Source organism: Microcaecilia unicolor, chromosome 6 (genome assembly GCF_901765095.1).
Source record: "Microcaecilia unicolor chromosome 6, aMicUni1.1, whole genome shotgun sequence".
NCBI classification, from domain to species: domain Eukaryota; kingdom Metazoa; phylum Chordata; class Amphibia; order Gymnophiona; family Siphonopidae; genus Microcaecilia; species Microcaecilia unicolor.
The window spans coordinates 342,410,107-342,436,984 of NC_044036.1; the positions used below are offsets into that span (position 1 = coordinate 342,410,107).

General features: G+C 48.7%; 1 protein-coding gene across 3 annotated transcripts in view; it reads right to left on the bottom strand.

Moving 5' to 3' along the window:
- Positions 1 to 2,424: 2,424 nt before the first annotated feature.
- GAA (glucosidase alpha, acid) overlaps positions 2,425 to 26,878 on the bottom strand; it is a 38,119-nt gene continuing 13,665 nt past the window's right edge. For all 3 annotated transcript variants that reach the window (XM_030208608.1, XM_030208610.1, XM_030208609.1), the window contains exons 8-21: positions 22,869 to 22,987; positions 22,298 to 22,429; positions 21,534 to 21,644; positions 19,793 to 19,906; positions 18,848 to 18,932; positions 17,442 to 17,559; positions 15,574 to 15,707; positions 13,091 to 13,242; positions 11,018 to 11,166; positions 10,150 to 10,291; positions 6,598 to 6,696; positions 5,565 to 5,729; positions 4,684 to 4,836; positions 2,425 to 3,476 (exon numbers count right to left, since the gene is read on the bottom strand). In XM_030208608.1, coding sequence (XP_030064468.1) covers positions 3,408 to 3,476; positions 4,684 to 4,836; positions 5,565 to 5,729; positions 6,598 to 6,696; positions 10,150 to 10,291; positions 11,018 to 11,166; positions 13,091 to 13,242; positions 15,574 to 15,707; positions 17,442 to 17,559; positions 18,848 to 18,932; positions 19,793 to 19,906; positions 21,534 to 21,644; positions 22,298 to 22,429; positions 22,869 to 22,987 — 1,742 coding nt within the window. In that variant the 3' untranslated portion in view covers positions 2,425 to 3,407. The remainder of the gene's footprint in view (positions 3,477 to 4,683; positions 4,837 to 5,564; positions 5,730 to 6,597; positions 6,697 to 10,149; positions 10,292 to 11,017; positions 11,167 to 13,090; positions 13,243 to 15,573; positions 15,708 to 17,441; positions 17,560 to 18,847; positions 18,933 to 19,792; positions 19,907 to 21,533; positions 21,645 to 22,297; positions 22,430 to 22,868; positions 22,988 to 26,878) is intronic.

Consider the following 26,878-nt stretch of genomic DNA (forward strand, 5'->3'; position numbering starts at 1 on the left):
TCCTCATAGGGAAGTCGTCCCATCCCCTTTATCATTTTCGTCACCCTTCTCTGCACCTTTTCTAATTCCACTATATCTTTTTTGAGATGTGGCGACCAGAATTGAACACAATATTCGAGGTGCGGTTGCACCATGGAGAGATACAAAGGCATTAGAACATCCTCACTGTTGACCTCATGATCTGGCTTCGAAAAACATTCCCCCATAAGCATCAGCTCATGTTATCTTGTATCTTGCACTGGACCTGACCGCAGCTACTCAGAGGGAAGCAGTCCAGCATACCGGGCCAGTGAAGGGTATCAGCTCCCTTCAGCTTGGAGCCTTCACCATCATTGTTCAGGCCTCCCTGAGATTTTCGTAATTAAATTCATCACACATGACTAGCACATTAACCATCCCTGAAAACTGCTGACCCTCCCTTGAGTAAAATGACATGGTTTATGTGACTGTCAGAACCTAGCTTTACTGTTACTTAGGTGTTGTCACCCTAGGCAAATGACCTAGTTTGCTTTAGTGATTAGGCTGACCCTGTCAGTAATAAGAACTTGCACTTTGTGCAGTGTGGAGGGGTAGCCGGCTGCTGAAATGGCTCAAAATACATCAGTGAAACGGGTTTAAGTACTCATTATATGACAGGCCTTTTAGATCTGTCAATTTTATCCTTTTCCCAGTCTTAATTTTACAACTCTCTAGAGCTTTGGACACAAATGCTGACATAATCCATTCAACAGTTTATCATTTCAGCAGCACCTGAGCTAAGCTCTCAAATGCCTCTTGTTCACCTGTATTTCTCTGTATACAATTACTTTAACTTGACAACGTAATACAGGGTTAATAAAATGCCCCCCCTAGCCTCGTACTGAAGCTCTCACCCTTCACCCCCCACTTTTACTACAGGACCATTATTCAGCGCTCTCTTTTCGACAGGGTCAGACTAGCTTCTTATTCACCCATACGATATGTAGCAGGGGCTCCCTGGGGCACTCTCGCTCTTAGCCTTCCTTCCTTTTCAGATGATCTGCATCTTCCACCCTGCTCTCTCTGGTTACCCTTTGCTACACTCTCCCTCTCTCCCCTTCTCCTGTTCCTGTCAGTGACACCCCCAAATCCAAGACGGTCTCACCAGAGTCAGAAGTGTTGCAGCTGGGTGTCCTCTGCACTCTGTCAGGCACAGGCATAGTGAGTCTTCCAGGAGGAAGGAAGCAGAAAGGGAGGAGAGAGACATTAAGTGGAGAAGCAGGTTTTTCAGGGACCCAGGAGAGCTCAGCTACAGCCCGTGGGAGGCTAAACTAGGAGGCGGAACGGGATTCCTCAGAGACTGCCTGGAACAGATTTATTTACTCTTTTATTTAAATGTGTTTCATACACAGCATGGTAGACAGCTGGACTCTCCGTGGACCTCGATACCGACCCAAAAGAATTACTGAGCTTCAAGGTAGCAGCACTTTTCATGACAACACAAGTCTCTTGTGCATGGGGACCATGTGACAGACTGAACATGTTGTTGCATCGTGTGTGTGCGTCCCTGAAGGAAGAGCTGACCGTTGCTTCAGTAATGTAGAGCAGTGATTCTCAAACCAGTCCTGAGGAACCCCAGCCAGTCAGGTATTCAGGAAACCCACAATGAATATTCATGAGATCAATTTACACACGCTACCTCCATGGTATGCAAATCTCTCTCATGCATATTCATTGTGGATATCCTGAAAACCTGACTGGCTGGAGTTTAGGAATCAGTGTTGTACAGTCTGGTCCTTTGAGCAGGGCCGTGCCGATGCGGTAAGCGGGGTAAGCACCGCAGGAGGGCGCCCACCTCTGGAGGGCGCCGCCGCAGTGCTTACCCTCGCCCCGCGCCGCCGAGGCCTTTAAATCTTTTACTTGCAGTCGCAGCAGTGTCTGTGAAAACGGAGCGCTGCCGTCTCCCTTCCCTTGCACTCGTTGGTTCCCTCAGTGTCCCGCCTTCTTCTGACGTCAGAAGAAGGCGGACACTGAGGGAACCAAGAGCGCGAAGGGAAGGGAGACGTCGGCAGCGCTCCGCTTTCACAGACGCTGCTGCGACTGCAAGTAAAAGATTTAAAGGCCCCCAGGGCGCGCAGCGATCATCTTCACGGGGGGGGGGGGGGGGAGAGGGGCGCGCGCGCGCCAACTGTTCTTCTGCGGGGGGGCGCCAACTGTTCTTCTGCGGGGGGGGGGGGGGGTGCCAACAGTTCGTCTGCGGGGAGGGGGGGCATAGACCCTTGGCACGGGCCTGCCTTTGAGAAACCCATTTTAGGATTCAGCTGGATCAAAAATGAATTTTTACACAGTTCCAATATCTAATTCATTTCTTATTAGAATGCAAAAGGACCTCAGGTTGGGGAAGAGGGACAAGGAGGGTTCAGGGGAAGCCTTGCGCCCAAGCTCTGAAAATCAGATCACCCCAACTGTTTACACCAATCATATTTTTATTTAGATTTTTTTTCTCCTAGAACAGGCAGGAGAGGACACAAAAGTGCAAAATCCTCTCCCTTCCCAAAAGGCACAGCCGCCATCTAGCAATTCATTTCAGGCCTAACCCTCCCCCCCTTCTCCACCACCACCACCGCTGAGATGAGAAATATGGAAATAAGACTTTTCCAGAACAATACTGACCAAGAGTCTCTCAACCTAATATCTTTTCCAGGTATTTTACTCTCATGACCCTCTGCTGCCACTTCATCACATGTGCTTGTTCCGGAAAAAGAGGCAGGGAGGAGAGAGCATCACGGCGAGACCCTCAAGGGTTGGAGAACGCTTTTAATGAAAGCAAATTCTGCTGGTGCGACCGACTCAGGAAACCCCAAATCAGACAGCAAAGCAGCTCCAAGAGGTAGCTCAGAGCTTGTGTGCGCTCAAACACAGCCTAACCTCAGATAGCCTCAAGCTACGATCCTGAAAAATGCCACAGCAGACTTTTGGGGTCCAGGTAGGTGAGGAGCAGGTAGTGGAGGTTATCATCTCCCCCCCCCCCCCCCCCCCACACACCAGTCAGTGCAACTCATCCTTCACCCCAGGGCTGGAGCCACATACACTGCAATGGCTACTGGTATAAACTGGTTTCCAAATTAGAAATCGGCAGGTTTTCCACTGGGTTACATAAGTCTTAGTCTTTGCTTTTAGGCTTTTCTTCTGGCAGGGCCCTGTTTTGTACTTCCTTTCTTCACTCTAGGTAATTTTGTTCACAGTAAACCACATTGATTGTTTTTTCTGTGGAAGGTGGTATAATCAAATGCTCAATAAACCACAAACCATTTCCACACTTCCAACAAGTAATTAAGCAGATCAGTTCAACCTCCACCCACCCCGCTCAAGTTTTATTACTCCAGGAACAGCAGCCAAGAAAACAAAGGCGCATAGCGAATCTGTGAAGAAAGGTGGGTCTTGGAAGTTCAGCTATATATCCACGCGATCACAAACTGCCTTCCCATGGGAAGAGAGAGGTTCTCTATGCTCAGGACCTGGAAAGGAACAAGGACAGTGGCTCTGTCATATCTCAGCTTTTTTTTATCTTCCCTTGTTCACCCTAACCTCACAGCTTATTCTTTCCCATCTCTTTCCTCATCGTCCTTATCCCTCCCTCTCCATCCACTCCTCTGCCAGCTTCAGTCACCTCAGCCACACGATCTAGATCCTTCCATCTCTCTTCCATCCCTCAATCTCTCTGCCTTCTCTGATCTAGATCCTTCCATCTCTCTTCCATCCCTCAATCTCTCTGCCTTGCCCCACCCCCAACTCACTGCACCTACAGCTAGCAAACCCCTAGTTGTTCTTCGCTTCCTCCTCCCCCCACCCTCTCCGGCCTAGCCCTGCTCTTCTGTCACAGCAGCCTGACCCAGGCTTCCCTCCCACATTCAATCACTTGATCCTCACGTCTTCTAGCTGGCTGAACAGCTATTACCTCTGCCACCATCATAGGAGCCAACTTTTCAAAATTATTGGGGGTGCTAAGCCCAGTGGAAATAACATGTCCTTGGCCACATACAAGGAATGTTCTCATTATTGGGGGTGCTCAAGCACCCACAGCACCCACAGAGTCGGCTCCTATGGCCACCATGGTTCTGTTAATGCACTATGAACAGTGAGTGGATCTAGATCTTGCAATGAAACGTGGCACAGAAGAATCAATGAGTTTAGGAAGGGCTGTTCGGGGGGGGGGGGGGGGGGGGGAGAACGCAGAGGAGGGAGTGGAATCAGTCTAGCTCACCATTGACAGGTATGAGCAGAGCTGGTACCAGTACAGAACACACAGGACTGCAAGAGCCAGATCCTTAAACAAAAAAGGGACTCTACCGAACCTACAAGACTGGTCAGGGCTGGCGAAAGTGCACTGGCTCAAGTACCTTCACTGGCCCCCAGAATGGGACAGAAATGGTCTTGGCTAGTTTATGGCCAACGGGAGCCTACTGCTCTCTTTCCTTCCTCTGCAGGGTGCACGGAGCAGTCGGACTTAAAAACGCATTGTGCTGCAGCCTGAGCCCGAGAGCCAGTGCAAACACTTTGTTTTGCAGGTAAATATGGATGCATTCGGGTTCGAGTAGGACTGAAAACCAGCTACCCTTCTACACACGGCCCTGCTTCTTACCTACCCCACACTGGAGAGAGTTTCCAGGTTATGCCATTTCCCACTGCTTTACTGTTACAGACCTTGCAAGGGAAGTGGGTTACCTTTGTGTCCAGACGATAGGAGAAATCGCTGCTGGAGACTCCGTTAACCAGAACCTTCTGGGGGGGATTCGGGACTCCGAGCACTTTCAGCTCTTGCAGCATCAGTCCATCCACTTGGCTGTTTACGTGGATCAGTTCACTCAGCACCACATTCTGCATGAAATCAATTAATTAGCCAGTCAATCTGTAGCAAAAGACTATTGGAGAGAGGGCAGAGGTGGTGCAGGTCAGAGAGAAGACAAGGTAAGCGCTGGAAAGCCGCGATCTGTACAAAGGCGCTGGCCTAGGTTAATTCAGAGCAATTACAGCCTGAGGGCATTTCACTCAAAAATCTTCTAGAAATAAAAATACCTGTGAAAGAGAATGAGAGGGCGGCGATTGGGAAAACTGTGCAGATAGTAACATAGTAGATGACGGCAGAAAAAGACCTGCATGGTCCATCTAGTCTGCCCACGATAAACTCATATGTGTATACCTTACCTTGATTTGTACCTGTCTTTTTCAGGGCACAGACCGTACAAGTCTGCCCAGCAGTATTTCCCGCCTCCCATCACCGGCTCTGGCACAGACCTCGTATAAGTCTGCCCTCCCCTATCCTCGCTTCCCAACCACCAACCTCTCTTCCCCCACCTGCTCCGCCACCCAATTTTGGCTAAGATGTGGGAGAGGAAGCAGTTGTTAAGTCTCTTTCCTAACGAAATGATGTGATTTTGTACTGGAGGAGGGATACAAGTTAGCCAATTATGACCTGTAAGTTTCCCTCATATCATCTCCCTGTTCCCGCAATGCCAAAGCCTTTGATGCTCCTCCCAGCCTTCCCTTTACAGGCGCAGTAACTGCTTGCTGGGATAGGGTTTTCCCTCCAGCCACTGTCCACTCACCATGCTTGCCAGGAATAGGATTTGAGTATAATCCTCCTTCATAAATGTGTTCAGACTTTCCCCATCGTCCCAGAAAAGTTCGCCACGGGCCTCTCCGTCCTCTGTCAGCGCCACAACCAGGTACATTCCATTTCTACGTGACTCTTCTGTTGTGTAGCCTGGAAACTAGCATGAAACCAAAGAAACAAACAAAAAAAATTCACCTTGGAGCCGAAAGATATTTGCTGTTTCCAGTGTGTGTCTAAGGAGATCTGAAGTCTCACCTGCAGAGGGAGGAGGTACCCAGCACACACTAACGCTGCAGTACCGGAATCTCACCTGCTGAGGGAGGAGGTACCCAGCACACACTAACGCTGCAGTACCGGAGTCTCACCTGCAGAGGGAGGAGGTACCCAGCACACACTAACTCTGCAGTACCGGAGTCTCACCTGCACAGGGAGGAGGTACCCAGCACACACTAACTCTGCAGTACCGGAGTCTCACCTGCACAGGGAGGAGGTACCCAGCACACACTAACTCTGCAGTACCGGAGTCTCACCTGCAGAGGGAGGCGGTACCCAGCACACACTAACGCTGCAGTACCGGAGTCTCACCTGCAGAGGGAGGAGGTACCCAGCACACACTAACTCTGCAGTACCGGAGTCTCACCTGCACAGGGAGGAGGTACCCAGCACACACTAACTCTGCAGTACCGGAGTCTCACCTGCACAGGGAGGAGGTACCCAGCACACACTAACGCTGCAGTACCGGAGTCTCACCTGCAGAGGGAGGAGGTACCCAGCACACACTAACTCTGCAGTACCGGAGTCTCACCTGCACAGGGAGGAGGTACCCAGCACACACTAACTCTGCAGTACCGGAGTCTCACCTGCAGAAGGAGGCGGTACCCAGCACACACTAACGCTGCAGTACCGGAATCTCACCTGCAGAGGGAGGAGGTACCCAGCACACACTAACTCTGCAGTACCGGAGTCTCACCTGCAGAGGGAGGCGGTACCCAGCACACACTAACGCTGCAGTACCGGAATCTCACCTGCACAGGAAGGATGTACCCGGCCCGCACATGGACATTGATTGAATCCAAAGGAGCTGGCAGATCAACCCACTGCCCCTTGCTGTGAATGGCAATTCCCTAAACAAACAGCATTGGGTGGGGGGGGGGGGGACAAATAAAAAGGAAAGGTAGTTATACATACATGTCTAATCTCCCCACTCTCACAAGTGAAGTGATTTTTTTTCCCTCAAGCTTTTATCAATACTGCAATATTCTTACAATGAGCTTCTCGTCAGAGGTTAGATGTGAAGGATAAAACTTGTGCTTTGTAGTGAAATGACAATTCTGAGAATCATCTTGGACTCAGCAGTGGTGAAAAGCAGAGGCCCAGTCACAAATGACATGACAAAATTTGCTCACAAGACCTTTGAACAGTAATGCAGGCCGTGGTACTAAGCCGCCTGGACTACTGCAATATGGATATTTAGAACTGCCGAAAAACGTACCGTATAATTTAGAGAACATTTAAAGGTTGGCAGCAGGCCCTACTCTCTTTAATTAAAAAATTTAAATATATTAAAAAAAAAATAATAATAATAATAATTGGTACCAAAGATCATGGGAAAATCATCATGGGACAGAGAGAGCCCATCAAAGATTTATGAATCAAGTTTAAACTGTTCAGCTTTTCGGGCTTACCAGTGTTTACCCAGCCTAATAAGTTGCATGTCAGGGCTGGCGTTAAGGGTGTTTAAACAGGGAAACAACTGTAGGCCTCAATCCTGTCTGAAGATGTAAGAGATGCAGCTCAGCGATAGGCTTTATCGTTCCACATTTCTGCCTTGGGCCCTGTGATTTACGGGGGATGTGGAGGGATATGGGATCCTGTGTAGACGCTCACTGCAGGGCCTCGTTTACATAAGTCCAGTAGGGGCTGTAAAGTACGGCCATGCGCCAAAAACACAGTCGAGCACTGGGAGGGCCGGCCCTGAACACCAGATTTCAGATTAGGCCAATGCCAGAACTTAGTGATCCCAGAGCCAAAGATCTACAGATTTAAAAAAATAAGATCATCATCATTTGCGGGAGTGATTCCAGAATACTGGAATAGTCCGATGCAAAAGGCGAAAGAGCCGCCACATTATTTACAATTCCATGAGGTCCTGAAGACTCAGCTCCTTAAAGAAGTACAAGTGAGATAGAAGGGGGTAGCGAAAGGAGCCGAAGTATGGCTATTGATGTTTTAATGTCTCTGTAACTCGCATCCCTCACCGTTTATCAACAGTTCTAACAAATTATCAACCTAGCTCTGAAGGTACTCAACTCTCCTTCCTTGGCAAAAATCCAGTCTTTCACTTTTTCCACTGCTGGTGTATAATCTCTGGAATATCCAACCCTACCCTAACTGAGATAATATTTAACCATCTGTCTGACCTCAGGAGCAACTTTCTTTAAATCAGTCACCTTCCTCTCTAACTCTTCCTTCTTTCTTACCCATCTATATGTTACATCTTTGCTTTACCCTTCACTATCAATTAAAATGTTCTATTACGTATTGTGTTGACATTGTAAGTAGTAACTATGCCATACTTTGAATATTTTTACTGCTGTAATTGTCTATTGCTCATGTTTGACTTATTCTTACTGTAAACCGTCTTGAGTGAATTTCTTCAAAAAGGTGGTAAATAAATCCTAATAAATAAATAAGCTCCTGGGGCCCCTTTTACACACCCCAATGTTTAAGCGACAGCTCAAGACCCTGCTGTTTTCAAAACTGGCCACAGCACAGGACTGTTCCAACGGTGACATCTTTTGCATCTATAGTCTTGGAGAAAAGGCGGCTGAGGGGTGATATGATAGAAGTGAGTAGAGCGGACAGATGTGAAGCATTTGTTTACACTTTCAAACAACAACAAAACCAGGGGACACAAGATGAAGCTAGAATATGGTAGATTTAGAGCAATAGGAGAAAGTTTTTCTTTACTCAGCGTGTAGTTGGACTCTGGAACTCGTAGCCGTAGAATGTAGTGACAGCAGCTGACCTTACAGAATTTAAAGGGGGTTTGGACAGATTCCTGAGGGAAAAGTCCATTGAACATTATTAATTTTTTTTATTTGTGGGGGGGGGGGGGGGGGGGTTGCTGGGTTCTTGAAGACTGGATTGGCCACTGTCGGAGACAGGATGCTGGGCTTGATGGACCCTTGGTCTTTTCCCAGTATGGCGGTGCTTATGTACAGGACTTTGCTTTTAGACTTACCGTATTTGCCAGTGTTCCCATGATTCTTAGTGGCAGAACCTCCTTTATCCAGCATTTCTGCTCTGCTCTGATACGTCACAAGTACTTGCATGTTTCGACTTTACCAGCACATTGATCTTCCTGTGGCTTTTGGTGTTGTTCATATTCAGGTCATTACTTTTGATATATTTGCTTTGATGAACAGGGTTTCAGTAGTATTGGTGCATGATTTCTTTTGTCTGTATGTTATGCTACTATGAGTTATATATATATTTTATGTGATCTGTAAAGGATACTGATGAACTAAAAAAAACACAACATAGTAACATAGTAGATGACGGCAGAAAAAGACTTGCACGGTCCATCCAGTCTGCCCAACAAGATAAACTCATATGTGCCACTTTTTGTGTATACCCTACTTTGATTTGTATCTGTCATTTTCAGGGCACAGACTGTAGAAGTCTTGCCCAGCACTAGCCCCGCCTCCCACCACCGGCTCTGCCTCCCAATCTCGGCTAATTAATGATCCTATATAATAAAAGGCACCTCCAACCTTCTGAAGCTGACTGCATGGCTGAGGCATTCCTGCTCTCTGTATCCATCTCCTGAATTGACATCACGTACTTCCGGGTTCGTCACAAGCAGAAGTGACCAACCACACGAGGTTTCTCGGCTTCAGAATGTTGGAGGTGCATTCTATTAAATAGGATTGGTCAGTTCCTTGAAGCACAGCCAGAGCTCAGCGTCCTGCACAGTAACGTTCAGACACCAGAGAGAGAGGAGGGGGCTGACACCAGAGAGGGAGGGGGGAGGTATCTCTGTCACACACACAATCTCTCACACACTCTCTTTCACAGTCAATGTCTTTCTCTCACACACTGTATCACATTCAGTCTGTGTCACACAGTCACTCACACACTCTCTTGGTCTCATACACTCAGTCTCACAGAGAGTCTGTCTCACACACACTCTCTCTCTCTCTCTCTCGCACACACTGTATCTGTGTGAAACACACTCTCTCTCACACACTGTCTCACATAAGCACTTGCACACACTCTCATTCTCACACACACACACTCTCTCTCTCTGACACACTCGCACCCAGACTCACTCTCTCTCACACACACACTCGCACATTCACTCTCTCTCACACATAGTCACTCTCACATACACTCTCTCAAACATACACACTCCGAGGAAAACCTTGCTAGCGCCCGTTTCATTTGTGTCAGAAATGGGCCTTTTTTACTAGTGTACATATAATACTTTATACGCGTTGTATCGCTCCTGGAGCAAAACAGCAGACAAGTTATCTTAAACTGACGAAACTCTAGGAACTGGGTCCTACACTTACTGCTGCTGTGTCATACCAGGTCCCTGGGGGAAAGTAGCCGGTGACTTCAGTCCTCCCCTTCTCCAAGACTGGAGTGATGAGAAGAGCCTCCCCCCACATTAACTGGCGATCCACAGTCCAGGTGTTTGGGTCCGAAGGAAATCTGAAAGGTGATATTACATGTTAGACACAGGAGATCGGAGAGGGACAGGAGGAGACGTGTCAGCCTGGGCCTCTCTCAAGATCTAAGGTTTGTACAGCCTGCGCGTGAGGGAGAAGGTTTGCCGCTTAGGGGGCAGTGACAGATTAGAATAAAACTCAGCACTGGCAGTTCCAAGACACCAGCCCCTCCCCCCCCCCCCCCCCCCAGTCCATTTGACCTGTAACTGGATTGGTCCTAATGGCATTTGCCAGAGATGCCAAAGTGTCAAATCCAGGCCTGCCAGCGAGTGATGGGAAGAGCCTTGTGGCCTGCACGGGAGAGAAGAAACCAAGGACCATGATGCCCGACTGGTCTTCCCAATTTCATTCCTGGTGCCAAGCCACAGATTCCATGTGACTAAAGGCTTTACCCTCATCGCTACACAGTTCATCCTCTGTCTGACTTCTGTTCATCTTTCCACCTCCTCCACCAGGCTTCAATAAACGTTTTTCTTACAATGAAAAGATTAACAGAGGAAGACTGAAAAGGAAAGGAATGGGAGAAACACTTTTCAGCGGCAGAGGTCATACAGGCCCAAACACCAGCAGGATGCATGTTTGACGTGCTGCTCACGTGAGGTATCGGGGACAAGGAGGACACACGCTGGAATCCTGCTCACTTTCTCAGCCACACACTCACTTGTGCTGTCGTAGCCTAGGATTTAATGTCCAGACCTGAGACACTCACTCAAGGAAGAGGGGTCGAGCCACGGTCTCTCCAGCAGTATGTGCCTTGTGGAAGAGGGTATAGAGGTACGGCAGCAGCGAATAGCGCAGGTTTAAGGCTTTCCGTATAGCTTGTTGTGCTACTTCGCTGAAAACATAGGGTTCCTGGGACTGAAAGCAGAAAGACAAGAAATTCAGAAGTCACTCAGCTGCATGGTAACGTTTGTGTATGAGGGAGGGAGGGAGAGGGAGAGAGAGAGAGGGGAGAGGGAGAGAGGGGGAGAGAGAGAGAGAGAGAGAGAGTGTGAGAGAGGGAGAGGGAGAGGGAGGGAGAGGGAGAGGGAGAGAGTGAGAGACAGAGAGAGAGGGAGAGTGAGAGAGAGAGGGGGGGGGAGGAGAGAGAGAGAGAGAGTGTGAGAGAGGGAGAGGGAGAGGGAGGGAGAGTGAGAGAGTGGGAGAGGGAGGGAGAGACAGAGAGAGAGGGAGAGTGAGAGAGAGAGGGGGGGGGGGAGAGAGAGAGAGAGTGTGAGAGAGGGAGAGGGAGGGAGAGTGAGAGAGGGAGAGGGAGGGAGAGACAGAGAGAGAGGGAGAGTGAGAGAGAGGGGGGGGAGAGAGAGAGAGAGAGAGAGTGTGAGAGAGGGAGAGGGAGAGGGAGGGAGAGTGAGAGAGTGAGAGAGGGAGAGGGAGGGAGAGACAGAGAGAGAGGGAGAGTGAGAGAGAGAGGGGGGGGAGAGAGAGAGAGAGAGAGAGTGTGAGAGAGGGAGAGGGAGAGGGAGGGAGAGTGAGAGAGGGAGGGAGAGACAGAGAGAGAGGGAGAGTGAGAGAGAGAGAGAGGGGAGAGAGAGAGAGAGAGAGAGAGAGAGAGAGAGTGTGTGAGAGGGAGAGGGAGAGGGAGGGAGAGTGAGAGAGTGAGAGAGGGAGAGGGAGGGAGAGACAGAGAGAGAGGGAGAGTGAGAGAGAGGGGGGGGGGAGAGAGAGAGAGAGAGAGAGAGGGAGAGGGAGGGAGAGACAGAGAGAGAGGGAGAGAGGGAGAGTGAGAGAGAGGGAGAGTGAGAGGGACAGGGAGAGAGAGAGAGGGAGAGAGAGTGAGAGCGAGGGAGACAGACAGAGAGAGAGAGAGAGAGAGAATACTTAAGGGAGTGAGGGTGAATGGGAGAGTGAGACTGTGAGTCTGTCTGTCTGTGAAAGCTGGAGGTGCCCCTGGTCCCAGTAGCTGGAAGGGATTTCAATCATGAGCTAAAGCTGCAGCCAGAGTCCCAGGGCCACACAAGAAAGGCCGAGAGGTGCAGTCCCGTCTCTCACACATCCCAACCTGCCTTTTAGAGAACCTCTTCGGATCCTCTGTGATTTTACTGTAATGGTGAGAAGACAGGGGGTCTACAAGATATGTTATCCTCAGATAAACGGCAGAGGAAGTGGAACAGGCCACCGGGGCCACAGCTCAACCAATAATTTGCCCAATACAGAGCTTGGGGACGGGGCCTGGAGACTGATTTGTTGGACATCTCCAACCAAAAAGGTGTTCCCCTGTACAAAACCAAACTTGACCCTCACCAGTGTAAATGCCTTATCACAGCTCCTCATTCTGCAGGGTCCCTGGTGTCCTGTCTCCAGTGAATTTCTCTCAGTACTGTTCACAATCTGCTACCTGGGTTCACATGCAGTCGGCTGAGGAGTAGCTGACTTCTGGCCTCTTCCTTCACAGCCATTACCAAAATTACTATTCTTATTTCCTTAAAGACTGTTGTTTGGTGTCTCAAAGGTTTCCTCTGACACTAGGCAGCTGGCATTTACATTTTATCAAAAACTGAACACCCCCACCTCCTCCCAGGTATCTGTGCAGCCCTCCTTCCCTCCCTCCTATCACCAGGCCTCTCTTCTGGGTATATCTGTCTGTAGCTCCCCCTCAGTCATCTCTGCATCGAAGGCCAGGGTTACTTTCAGCGCCCCCCACCTCATGATTTTCATGTTTATGTGCTCGCTAAACTGATCAGAGGGCAGCACACCCCCCCCCCTCCAGTCTGATACCAGGCTGGTCCCCCCTTCTTGCCCACTCCTGTGACCAGGCTTCTCCTCGCCCCCAACTGCTGCTCACCTGGCTCCTCTCATCGTTATGATTTCTCATGAACGGATAGAAAACTCCCAGCTGGGTCCATCGTACACACAGCTCTTCTGTTGTATCACCACTAAATCCACAAACGTCTGCTCCGACCAGTGGCACCCCGTACATATTAAAAAGCAACACCGCTGGGGAGAGTCAAGAGACAGGAATTATGCACTTCAGAGTTCTAATCCCCGATATGTCAACTGACTTTGTCCGAGTCCAAGAGGTCACTCTGGGGTAATTTTGTACTGCAGAAAAACTCCCAGTGGCTAAGTGTGACCTGGGGAGGGGCTGGGACAGGGGTTCAGTTTATGAATTATTTTATACCGCACGCATGCCTCCGAATGGCCGCAAATGTACATGTGGAGGCGTGGCCTAGTGGTTAGGGTGGTGGACTTGGGTCCTGGGGAACTGAGTTCAATTCCCACCTCAGGCACAGGCAGCTCCTTGCGACTCCGGGCAAGTCACTTAACCCTCCATTGCCCCATGTAAGCCGCATTGAGCCTGCCATGAGTGGGAAAGCGCAGGGTACAAATGTAACTAAAATAAAATAGATACTATTGGAGATTCTACATGGAATGTTGCTATTCCACTAGCAACATTCCATGTAGAAGGCTGCGCAGGCTTCTGTTTCTGTGAGTCTGACGTACGTGCAGGACGTCAGACTCACAGAAGCAGAAGCCTGCGCGGCCACATTGGTGTGACTCTGGGCAAGTCACTTAACCCTCCATTGCCCCATGTAAGCCGCATTGAGCGTGCCATGAGTGGGAAAGCGCGGGGTACAAATGTAACAAAAATAAAAAAATGTCAACCTCTCATGGGATGGTATTCGCATACTTTCCATTTTTATAATTTATGCACATAACAACCCCATACGTTATAAAATGACTCTTATCTACCTGTGCCTCAGTCAATCAGCTGCAAATCAAGACTAACTGCTAAGAGTTAAACAGCCCACCTGTTCTACAAACCGCTGAATCTTCATTTTAGGACATGGCCGAGACGGTTAATCACCTTAATAAACCTTGAGACAGAGTGTAGCAGTGCAAACCCTGGGAGTCAGCCAGAAGCCCCTCTTACCTTAGCTCCAACCCTGTATGTGTTGAGACAAAAAGCGCTGGTGGGGGGGGGGGGGGGGGGAGGGGGCTGCTGGCAAACGTGCTGTGATGCAGCTGTACCTGGAAACATCCCTGGTATGCAGAGTGACGTGACAGAGCAGCTCTGAGGTATGAGGAACAGGGCTGCGCTTGGCCTGGCTTTATTCCCATTCACAGAAGGATTTGTCAGTGGGTTAAAATTAGGACTAACTGAGCATCTTCATTATGACACACAGTTATCTGTCCAGTGTACACACAAGCGTAATAATCCAACCATGCACAGAAATGAAGAGACACATCAGTGCAGCTCACACCTACCAAAGCCATGTAAAACTGGTCCAATGGGATCTAACTCAAGGGTGGCGTCACCTCACACACCTCTAAGGATAATCTGCTATCCTGCCTATTTTAGGCTCTGCAGAACCACCTGCAGCTGGGAATCCTGAAATCCATCAGTCACCAGCCTGGTTTCCTATCCACACCAGCCCTTCCCGCCTGATGCAGGAGCTTCCCACTGCCCAAGAAGCAGCCCAGCTTGTTACATTAGAGAGGAGGAAAGCCGGAGAGAAAATTACTTACCACACCCTTAAATCAATGGCCACCCACCAGTGCTGGACTATCCAGCATCCTGTTTAAGATTGTAACTGCCACTTTGCATAGGTGGAGGCAGTGCATGCAAATCTCTCTCATGAATATTTATTGTGGGTAACCTGAAAACATTTCCACGCCTCTGTTTATATAAAATAATGAGTGGAGTGGAACAGGTGGATGTGAAGCGTCTGTTCACGCTTTCCAAAAATACTAGGACTAGGGGGCATGCGATGAAACTACAGTGTAGTAAATTTAAAACAAATCGGAGAAAATGTTTCTTCACCCAAAGCATAATTAAACTCTGGAATTCGTTGCCGGAGAACGTGAAGGTGGTTAGCTTAGCAGAGTTTAAAAAGGAGTTAGACGGTTTCCTAAAGGACAAGTCCATAAACCACTACTAAATGGACTTGGGAAAAATCCACAATTCCAGGAATAACATGTATAGAATGTTTGTACGTTTGGGAAGCTCACCAGGTGCCCTTAGCCTGGATTGGCCGCTGTCGTGGACAGGATGCTGGGCTCAATGGACCCTTGCTCTTTTCCCAGTGTGGCATTACTTATGTACTTATGTTGTACCTGCCACTCCTTGCTGGTTACCCCCCATTCCTTCCACTTAGGATTCTAACCTTGGAGCTTCTCTACCATGTTTTTAACCCCAGTGGCTGCCTGAGGTAAAAGTCAGCTGATGACAGGGGAGAGAATTTCATGGCTGCGTCAGTCAATCCCTGGTCCCTGTATTGCATTTTCCAGAGCTGACCATTTCCAACCAGTAAAGCAGCAACTTACCTGGCAGTGAATAGTACAGGTGCTCCCAGGTACTGGAAATGTCTCCAGTCCAGTGTCCAGCGTAACGCCCATGACTTGAAAATGTGGACCGGGAGATCACAAAAGGGCGTTTCCCCAGGACATCAACCAGAGAACTGTGCAAAGGAGAGAGCAGAAGCATTCAACCCTGGCAAATAAAAACTATTCTTCAGAACAGGAGGAATGTGCCAGTGAGAGGTAAACCCTGTGCTCCCAGCTCCTAGAGTCTTATGGGAGGGTGGGGGGGGGGAGTATGGGGTTCCTAGGGGGATGCAGAGAGGTGGAGGGGGGTGTGAGTACAGACTCCTAGAGGGACAGAGGCTGGACTGCGACTTTGGCGCCCTTGATCACCAGCACCGTGAGCTGGGGAGGGGGGTGGAGAGAGAGAGGTATCACATTATGGGTGGAGGGTGCCAATGGAAACGTTGGCTCAGGGAGCCACAGTCCTTTGAGCTGGCCCTGCTAGCAGTATGACATTTATATCCCAATGTTTAGGATCCAAGATTTGGACCTGGGAAGGTGGAGGAGATGCTTTCTGTACTCTATGAGGGGGGAGGGGGCCGCTACACAGAGTGCCAAGCAAGAGACAGGGGAAGGACCAGGCAGCTTAGGACATGGGGCAGAGAAAGGGCCTGAGCAGCATCATCAGCACAAATAAGACTGGGAGGGGGAGGGGGGAAATTAGCAACTACACAACACAGATAACAGGAAGGGAGGAGGGTCAGGTGAGTATTATCAGCTATGCAGCATGCAGAAGAGCCAGGGAGTGGGGGAAAGAGGGGTATTATCAGCGATGCAGAAGAACAAGGGAGGGGGGAAGAGAGACATCATCAGCTAGGCAGCACCCTATGCATAAGGGAAGGAAAGTGCTTGGAGGGGGCAGGGCAGAGAGGGAGAGTAGGATGGGGAAGGGGGCCAACTGGTTCGGACAGTACTTTCCACCCTTGTTCGTTATTATCCGGAGTACCAGACCCAGAATCTTCAAATCTTAGAGCAGCCCTGATCTAGCTTCACCACCAACCCCCCCCCCCCCCCACCCACCCCATCTAGGATGGAATCAATTGCTCAACACAGCTTTTGTAAATCCTTTTCCCAGCTCTGGAACCACACACGGGGAGCGTCTGCAGTTAATCCAGGGTCTTCACTGCCACAAAGATGTGGTCATCCTTCCACCTGAATGTTTTCATCCCCCCCCCCCACCCCCCACTCCAAAGAAATGGCTACAAATGTATTTATAAGTAAGAGGCTTTAACAAAATTGAAAATGTGTGGTGCTGCCCCCCCGTGGCTGTAGTCTGCACTGCATGACCCATTGCTACAAATTGGAAGGAAGGGTTCTCCGCACACAGCAGTGATGTGCCGTAAGAGACATGCAGCAGGGACGTAGCTACGTGGGGCCACGGGGGCATGGGCCCCCCTGCCGCCAACCCCTTTGACCCCCCCCTTCTGCCGCCAACCCTCCCCCACCGCCGTTGGGTACCTTTACTGGCGGGGGTCCCCAACCCCCGCCAGCCGAAGCCCTCTTCTCTGGCGCAGCTGCGTTGCTGATCTTCTCCGGCGCAGCCGTGTTGCTGATCTGCAAGAGCAGGCCGTGCCGGAGAAGAGGACTTTGGCTGGCGGGGGTTGGGGACCCCTGCCAGCAAAGGGACCTGACGGCAGCAGTGGCGGGTTGGCAGCAGCGGGAAGAGGGGGGTCGAAAGGGGCGGCACCGGTGGGTGGGGGGGGGGGCTAAAATGTGCCCCCTCACCTCGGGCTGTGGACCCCCCTCCTGCCGAAGTATAGCTATGCCCCTGACATGCAGTACTTGTGTGGAGACAGAGGACGCTGTAGGAGCTCATCATGATCACTCACTTATGGGTTGCGATGGCCTCGGTCAGTCCGTACAGGTTGTGTAGGTTGTAGTGACTGGACAGGTGCTGCTTGCTGGAGGCACAAATGGTGACCGAGCTCAGGCTGCCCCCAGCTACCCCTACAGAGAAGACAGACAAAGGCATAACCATAAGTGGAGTGGAGGAGTGGCCCAACTGTTAGTGCAGCGGGGTTGCGGACCCTGGGGAACCAGGTTCAAATCCCACTGCAGCTCCGTGTGACCCTAGGCAAGTCACTTAACCCTCCATTGCCCCAGGTACTACTTGGACAGTGCCAGTACCTGAAAGAAACTGTAAACCACTTAGTTCTAGGTGGTATATAAAGAAATTAAATAAATAAGGCAGCCACAAGCCCCCCCCCCCCCCCCCACCAAATTAATCAGGTCCTGAAAGCATTCAAAGAGTGTGCATTCAAGTCCCAGCTAGAGATTAAGAAGATTTGGGAAGTTGTGCATGGCCATCCCTAGTTCTAGTGCTAAGCACAACCAACACAATCTGTGGTAACGCAGTACATGACAAAAGCGTGAGAGGTAGCCTTCTGTCATAGTTTAACACGTGTATCACAGAACTTAATCTGACCAAGCTTGTGATTTCACATATATTCTAGGTTATCAATAGAAATCAAACAAAATAAAACATGGAAAAGAAAATAAGATGATACCTTTTTTATTGGACATAACTTAATACATTTCTTGATTAGCTTTCGAAGGTTGCCCTTCTTCGTCAGATCGGAAATAAGCAAATGTGCTAGCTGACAGTGTATATAAGTGAAAACATTCAAGCATTACTATGACAGTCTGACAGGTTGGGAGGATGGGGGTGGGTCGGAGGTATGCATGGGGACATCAAAGCATATCATTGATATTCTAACAGGATGGGTGTGGATAGGTGAGGGGTGGGGTGATCAACAGAGACATACAGCTTTATGGTTTATAATGGGCTAGGAACCCCAGATCCTTGTTAAGTCCTTTCTGTTGGGTGTTAAAATATTCAATCATTCTGACTTCAAAGGTCTTACGTTCTTGTATGGTTTTAAAGTTACCTTTCAGGATTCTCACTGTGAAGTCACTGGTACAGTGTCCTGGTCCTGTAAAATGCTGACCAACAGGTGTGGGAACCCTACACAACACTACCTCTACATATATTCTAATGACTGTTACCCTGATAGAACCATGATGAGTTCAGTGACTTATCCAAGAATCTGACTGGAAGAACGTAGGAGACCTTGAAGAACGTGACTCATCGTACGCACTTCTCTCTAACTGCACAGCTTCCAAAGGGGGCGAGCAGGGCTGACCACTAAGCCCCCCACTCTCCATGAATAAGAACAGAGAATCAAAGAGCAGCAAAATGCAGAGAAATATTCCTGGAGGTTCTCTTTGGGGTTACCTGGGACATATGGGGGTCTTTCCAACTCATTGTCAGGGCAGCCATCCATAGAGCCATACACCATGTTGGAGGGCTCGTTCATGTCCTGTCATTGGGAGAAGGAATACATGAGTTCAAACGGCCCCCGATTACTCAAGACAATGAATCATGTTCTGTTTTCATCCTGTGCTCGGTGTGGCTTGCATAGAACCGTTAACGGCGTTGGCCGGTTACGGACTGAACAAATACATAGTATGAATGAATACAAAGTGATATTGTGTTATAATGAGATATAAGTATGGTAGGAAACATTTGGGGGGAACTTAGAGAGGGAAAGGGGGAAGAAGAGTCAGGTAATGTCCGTTACGGTCTTTGGTTATATTGTGTCGCTAGTGACCGGTATTTTTATGTTGGCCCACCTCTTTAACATTGCTTTTGACTCGTAACCACTTGTATCCACTCGCCTCCACCTACCCTCCGCTCCTCTTTCCTCTACACATTAATTGATTTGTTTGCTTTATTTTTTGTCTACTAGATTGTAAGCTCTTTGAGCAGGGACTGTCTTTCTTCTATGTTTGTGCAGCGCTGCGTACGCCTTGTAGCGCTATAGAAATGCTAAATAGTAGTAGTAGTTGTTCTTAGTGGTTGTCCAATGTCCAACTTTCCTGCCCCGCTTAAATAGATAAACCACAGATTCCACATCTGCAGGAGTGTGAGCTTGTCCAGGCCTCTACGAATGTACGCACACGTACCCGAATGCGTGACGTGTAGGAGTCTGTCACAAGTGGCCATTTAAAGCCCAGTACCCCCTAAAATGTTGGATGAGTAATAAAAGGATGAAAATAAATATTATTCATCTTAAAATGTTAAAAAAAATTCAGACCAAGACAGTCCCAGATGTGCAGGGAGATTGTGTCTTTGCAACTGGACAAAAGTATGAGGCGGGAATGGAAGAACAATACTCACAATCCACAGACCATCGAAAGGCACCTTGGCATGGAAATCCCTCACCATATCACGCCACCAATTGGAAGTCTCTGGGTTGGTGAAATCAGGAAATGCTGTAGGACCTGGCCATACCTGTATGAGAGAGAGAGAGAGAGAGAGAGACAGAGAGAGAGAAAGAGAGCGAGAGACAGAGAGAAAGAGTGAGAGACAGAGAGAGAAAGAGAGACAGAGAGAGAAAGAGAGACAGAGAGAAAGAGAGTGAGAGACAGAGAGAAAGAGAGCGAGAAAGAGAGACAAAGAGAAAGAGAGCGAGAGAAAGAGAGCGAGACAGAGAGACAGAGAGAAAGAGAGACAGAGAGAAAGAGAGCGAGACAGAGAGCGAGAGAGAGAAAGAGAGACAGAGAGAAAGAGAGTGAGAGACAGAGAGAAAGAAAGCGAGAAAGAGAGACAGAGAGAAAGAGAGACAGAGAGAAAGAGAGCGAGACAGAGAGCGAGAGAGAGAAAGAGAGCGAGAGACAGAGAGAAAGAGAGCGAGAGCGAGAGACAGAGAGAAAGAGAGCGAGAGACAGAGAGAAAGAGTGAGAGACAGAGAGAGAAAGAGACAGAGAGAAAGAGAGCGAGAAAGAGAGACAAAGAGAAAGAGAGCGAGAGAGAGAGCGAGAGACAGAGAGAAAGAAAGCGAGAAAGAGAGACAGAGAGAAAGAGAGACAGAGAGAAAGAGAGCGAGACAGAGAGGCAGAGAGAAAGAGAGCGAGAGACAGAGAGAAAGAGAGAGAAAGAAAGCGATACAGAGAGAAAGAGAGCAACAGAGAGAAAGAGCGAGAGAGAGAGCGAGAGACAGAGAGAAAGAGAGCGAGAGACAGAGAGAAAGAGAGCGAGAGACAGAGAGAAAGAGAGACAGAGAGAAAGAGAGCGAGAGACAGAGAGAAAGAGTGAGAGACAGAGAGAGAAAGAGAGACAGAGAGAAAGAGAGTGAGAGACAGAGAGAAAGAGAGCGAGAAAGAGAGACAAAGAGAAAGAGAGCGAGAGAAAGAGAGCGAGAGACAGAGAGAAAGAGAGCGAGAGACAGAGAGAAAGAAAGCGAGAAAGAGAGACAGAGAGAAAGAGAGACAGAGAGAAAGAGAGCGAGAGACAGAGAGAAAGAGAGCGAGAGCGAGAGACAGAGAGAAAGAGAGTGAGAGACAGAGAGAAAGAGAGTGAGAGCGAGAGACAGAGAGAAAGAGAGTGAGAGAGCGAGAGAAAGAGCGAGAGAGAGAGAGAGAGATGACCAAATGACGGACAGCTCAAAGCAATAAACTTCATGAACAATGTCAGTCAACTCTCAAGTGCCGGACGTTGATTCTGACCGAGACCGTTAACTGGCTCACTGTGACACTGCTAAACAAGACCCACTGAAATACCAAAATTACAGTGTATGAAGAGACAGGCAATACCAACACACTGAGGAACCAGTGAAAAAAGCAGGGAGATGCGACAAAAATACCCCTCAGACTGTACCAGCATCTGCCAGAAACAGCTCTCTTCAAACCATAACAACTCCACTGGCTCCACATCCATGTCTCTCCCTCGTTCTTCCCCTCCCTGGCTCCATCTTTGCTCTTGTCTATCCAAAGTTCTCCTAACTCCAGCTCTCCTCCAAAACTGCAGCTCTCCTGGCTCCACATCTGGGTCTCCTCCTCCCTCTCAGCATTTCTCCTTGTTCCACTTTCCCCACCATCTTTCAGCATCTTCTCCCTTCCCACCTCGCTCTGGCTCTCACCTTGCCTATCAGCGGCTGCCCTGTCGAATTCAGGATAAAGACACCTCTTTTTAGCCCATCATCGTAGGGAGGGTAGGTGCCAGGCATCCCTGTGCTGCTGATGCCTGGATCCTGTGTAGAACGAACAGAACAAGAAAGATGCCCATTTCATATAATACCTTTTATCAAAGCGCTTTATGAAAAATCATCTTTATTGCGCAAAAAGAATATGCAGACAGGAAGAGGAGGACAAACATGGAATCCAGCACATCACAGCTCCGTGCGTCCACCCGATTTCAACATCTGCAGCAGACAGACCAAAGAGAGACATCAACAGCAGACCGGGATTGGAGCCCAGGGACTTTCTCTAGCTTTGAGCCCCATAGTGTCTCCATCCTGCTGACTAGGGCAGTATAGGCGGAGTCAAGCAATTTTGGGTGTAGTCAGTAAAAAAAAAAAAAAAACGTACCGACTCCAGCTTCAAAAGAAAAACTTTTTCATTTGACAGAATTTTTTTGTTCAAACTTCAAATATATTTTGTGATCTACATGAAGAAATATCCTACATTTTTGTAATTATTCAAATTTCTCTTAAGTTTATTACACATAGTAGGAGTCAGAGTCGGGGATGGAAGTTAAAAAGCTAGAGGAGCTGGAGACAGAGGGCTGGTGTACAGGCTCCACAGGCCTGAGAGGTACTAAGGATTCCTACGTGTGAAATGTCCCTGAAGAAGGGAAGTAACTAGGTCGAGATATCTCCAGAGACAGAGCTTGGGGGCCACGTACCACTATGACAATATATCTCATGCCCTTCTGGTGGAAATCCTTCACCATGTCTGGGAGGTCACCAAAGTTTTTCAGGTCGTAAGAGAAATCCCGCCTGCCGTCCATGTAGTCCAAATCATTCCACTGAACGTCCTGTAGGAGCAGAGACCATCGTTAGAAGAGAATTCTGCTAAGCAGCAGGCCAGCCATCTCCCAGTATCCCTCCTCACCCATCTCCTGAACACCCACCTCCACTACCCCCCAAGTGCAGAGCAGGATACACTGTTACAGGGACTCCTTCATGCCCTTTCCAACCACTCCCACCCCAGCGTATAAGAATTCAACGGGTGAGAGCCCTAAACTGAATACAGATTCTGTGTCCTGTTATTCTGTGGTCAGTGGAGCTACTGGGAGGAAGGGAGGGTAATGGGACAAAGAGACTCCCAGGGGAACACTCAACCCAGCAATCGCTTAACTGATAGACCTCCTCCCATGGTAAATATGCAGTGCAGATGAGATCTCCCTAGATTTATTTTAAATTCAGACGTTCAATATGACAGGATGCACGGCTCACCCCCAACCAGGGACATACCAAGGGCATCTTTGCCTCTCTCATCCGCTGCACCACGCTGCGGGTCACGTTGGAGGACGGGTAGCCAAAGCGGCAGAGGTGGAAACCCAAGCCCCAGTATGGCGGCATAAAGGGATAACCTATGGAGAAACAAGTGACCATCACTGAGCACCTGAGAGAGCTATGGAAAGAGAAGTACTGGACATTTACTGCAATGCCCTTCCGTCAGCACATCAGAGCAAAGGCACATGTCCACCCTGTAGAGCAAATGCATATACATAGTAACATAGTAGATGACGGCAGAAAAAGACCTGCACGGTCCATCCAGTCTGCCCAACAAGATAAACTCATATGTGCTACTTTTTGTGTATACCTTACCTTGATTTGTACCTGTCCTTTTCTGGGCAAAGACCGTATAAGTCTGCCCAGCACTATCCCCGCCTCCCAACCACCAGCCCCGCCTCCCACCACCGGTTCTGTCACCCAATCTCGGCTAAGCTTCTGAGGATCCATTCCCTCGGAACAGGATTCATTTATGTTTATCCCACGCATGTCTGAATTCCGTTACTGTTTTCCTCTCCACCACCTCCCGTGGGAGAGCATTCCAAGCATCCACCAAAATGCTTTTATCACTCTATCCTTCCCCAGTTCTGCACTGTGGGTCTGTAGGGGTTATAGCCCAAGTCACAGTTTAACACGTGTATCACAGAACTTAATCTGACCAAGCCAGTGGTGCAGGATTGTGATTTCATATACATTCTCTGTGCTAATGACTGTTACACTGATAGAACCATGTGTGCAGTGACTTATCCAAGAACCTGACTGGAAGAACGTAGGAGCCCTTGAAGAAAGACCATTGTTTATGCAGTTCCAGGACCACCTGGAGTCTGGTACCCTATTTTGGGGATATCTGGAGATGACGTGGAGATCATCCATATGACTGGGCCTAGAACCGCAACAAAAGGCCCCTCACCTACTCACCAGCTACGTTGCTATCGGGACTTGAAAGCCATGAATGATAAACAGTACATATATTTTTTTTTTTTTTGGGGGGGGGGGGGGGCATGCAGCACCTCGGAAAGACCATCCCATCAAGGCACCATCTCCTGCAACAGGTCTGGTTCCATCGAGAACATAACTCTGCTGCCATCTTTAAGGTTGTATATTTTAAGTTCTGTGATGACATCTACAGCTGGGTAGTGAACTGGCCTTTGCCACAATTTGGAGAGTGTTGAAACCATCTGACATCTGTTCGTTTTTATTAGGCCTCTCATATTAGCAATGACCGGAATTAGTGTTAGGAATTCTAAATATTCTTATATTTCTTAAGGTCTGTGTTTCTTATCAGGCAGTGAATGCAGATTTATGTCATGCATACTCATTATGGGTATCTTTAAAATCAGACTGGCTTGAGAACCCCCTGCTGTAGACTAAAATGCCACTGGTTACACAGCTGTTTTGAACACCCTGGGCTCCTCACTGTTTCTTTTACACGTCTCTCCTCCATCCTTTCTCACACATTCTGTTGAGTGAAGAAACGTTTTCTCCGATTCGTTTTAAATTTACTACGTTGTAGCTTCATCGCATGCCCCCTAGTCCTAGTATTTTTGGAAAGCGTAAACAGACGCCTCACGTCTACCCGTTCAACTCCACTCATTATTTTATAGACCTCTATCATATCTCCTCTCAGCCGTCTCTTCTCCAAGCTGAAGAATCAACCATATTCATTACAATCACGGCTCCACCTTTGTCTGCTGGCTTAATGATGACACTAGGGTCTTTTTGTAATACCTTGACTGCATCTTTCTCTTCTCTACAGTCAAGTTATTACAAAAAGACCCTAGTATCATCATTAAGCCAGCAGACAAAGGTGGAGCCGTGATTGTAATGAATATGGTTGATTCTTCAGCTTGGAGAAGAGACGGCTGAGAGGAGATATGACTTGAACCGTCTGTTGGACTAGGGGGCATGCGATGAAGCTACAATGTAGTAAATTTAAAACGAATCGGAGAAAACTTTTCTTCACTCAACAGAATGTGTGAGAAAGGATGGAGGAGACATCACCGCGGAGACCCAGGCAAAGGTATCGGCCTGCTTATCCGACATTGCTGCCTGGATGTCCAACCGCCACCTGAAACTGAACATGTCCAAGACCGAGCTTATCGTCTTTCCACCAAAACCCACTTCTCCTCTTCCTCCACTTTCTATCTCAGTTGATAACACCCTCATCCTCCCCGTCTCATCTGCCCGCAACCTCGGAGTCATCTTTGACTCCTCTCTCTCCTTCTCTGCGCATATCCAGCAGATAGCCAAGACCTGTCGCTTCTTCCTCTTTAACATCAGCAAAATTCGCCCTTTCCTCTCTGAACACACCACCCGAACTCTCGTCCACGCTCTCATTACCTCTCGCCTGGACTACTGCAACTTACTCCTCACCGGCCTCCCACTTAGCCATCTATCCCCCATTCAGTCTGTTCAGAACTCTGCTGCACGTCTCATATTCCGCCAGAACCGATATACTCGTATCACCCCTCTCCTCAGGTCACTTCACTGGCTTCCGATCAGATACCGCATTCAATTCAAGCTTCTCCTTCTTACCTACAAATGCACTCAGTCTGCTGCCCCTCACTACCTCTCTACCCTCATCTCCCCTTACGTTCCCGCCCGTAACCTCCGTTCACAGGATAAATCCCTCCTCTCAGTACCCTTTTCCACCACCGCCAACTCCAGGCTCCGCTCATTCTGCCTCGCCTCACCCTATGCTTGGAACAACCTTCCTGAACCCTTACGCCAAGCCCCCTCCCTGCCCGTCTTCAAGTCTTTGCTTAAAGCCCACCTCTTCAATGCTGCGTTCGGCACCTAACCCTTACCGTTCAGTGAATCCAGACTGCCCCAATTTGACTGCCCCTATCGGACCGACCGTTCACTTGTCTAGTAGATTGTAAGCTCTTTGAGCAGGGACTGTCTGTCTTTGTTAAATTGTACAGCGCTGCGTAACCCTAGTAGCGCTCTAGAAATGTTAAGTAGTAGTAGTAGTAGTAGAAAGGATGGAGGAGAGACGTGTAAAAGAAACAGTCATATTATAAAAGATCCTGCTTCTGTTACTTTGTTTTTCCAGTGTTGTTATGTCATTAAGAACAACAGTTTCAAATGTTTGTATCAAGTGGTGTGTGTTACCAGGTGGAACCCATTTGCTATCATTTTTCACTATTGATTGATCAATATATTTAGCTTCATGTTTGCAGAAAAATTCCATAATTTTTAGTTTTCTTATAAACTTAAACAATTCAATCCTGGTTTTGAATGCGTTATATTTAGGCGCTGGTACAAATGACAATCCTTTACTCAAGACATTCTCTTCGATCTCAGTAAGTTTCCTACTAGAAATATTATACACTGTACTTAATGCCTGGCCATCTTTATTTGTTGTTTTATTTAGCCCCTGACGCAGCCCTGCTGGGCGAAACACGGCCTGTGTCGGGCTTAGTCTTAATTAAAGGTGCTTATCCAATAAAGTTTATGTTTAATTTCCACTGATCTGCTTTGTTGTTTTCCATCTTGGAGTTTGCGGATCATCTGCCTTGCTGTGTCCCTCTCCTCCATCTCCCCCCCCCCCCCCCCCCCATATTCTGCACTGTCTCTCCTCCATCCCCCATATTCTGCACTGTGTCTCTCTCCTCCATCCCCCCGTATTCTGCACTGTCTCTCTCCTCCATCCCCCATATTCTGCACTGTGTCTCTCTCCTCCACCCCCCACTGTATTCTGCACTGTCTCTCTCCTCCATCCCCCATATTCTGCACTGTGTCTCTCTCCTCCACCCCCCACCGTATTCTGCACTGTCTCTCTCCTCCATCCCCCATATTCTGCACTGTGTCTCTCTCCTCCATCCCCCCCTGCATTCTGCACTGCCTCTCTCCTCCATCCCCCCCGTATTCCACACTGTCTCTCTCCTCCACCCCCCCCCCCATATTCCACACTGTCTCTCTCCTCCACCCCCCCCCCATATTCCACACTGTCTCTCTCCTCCACC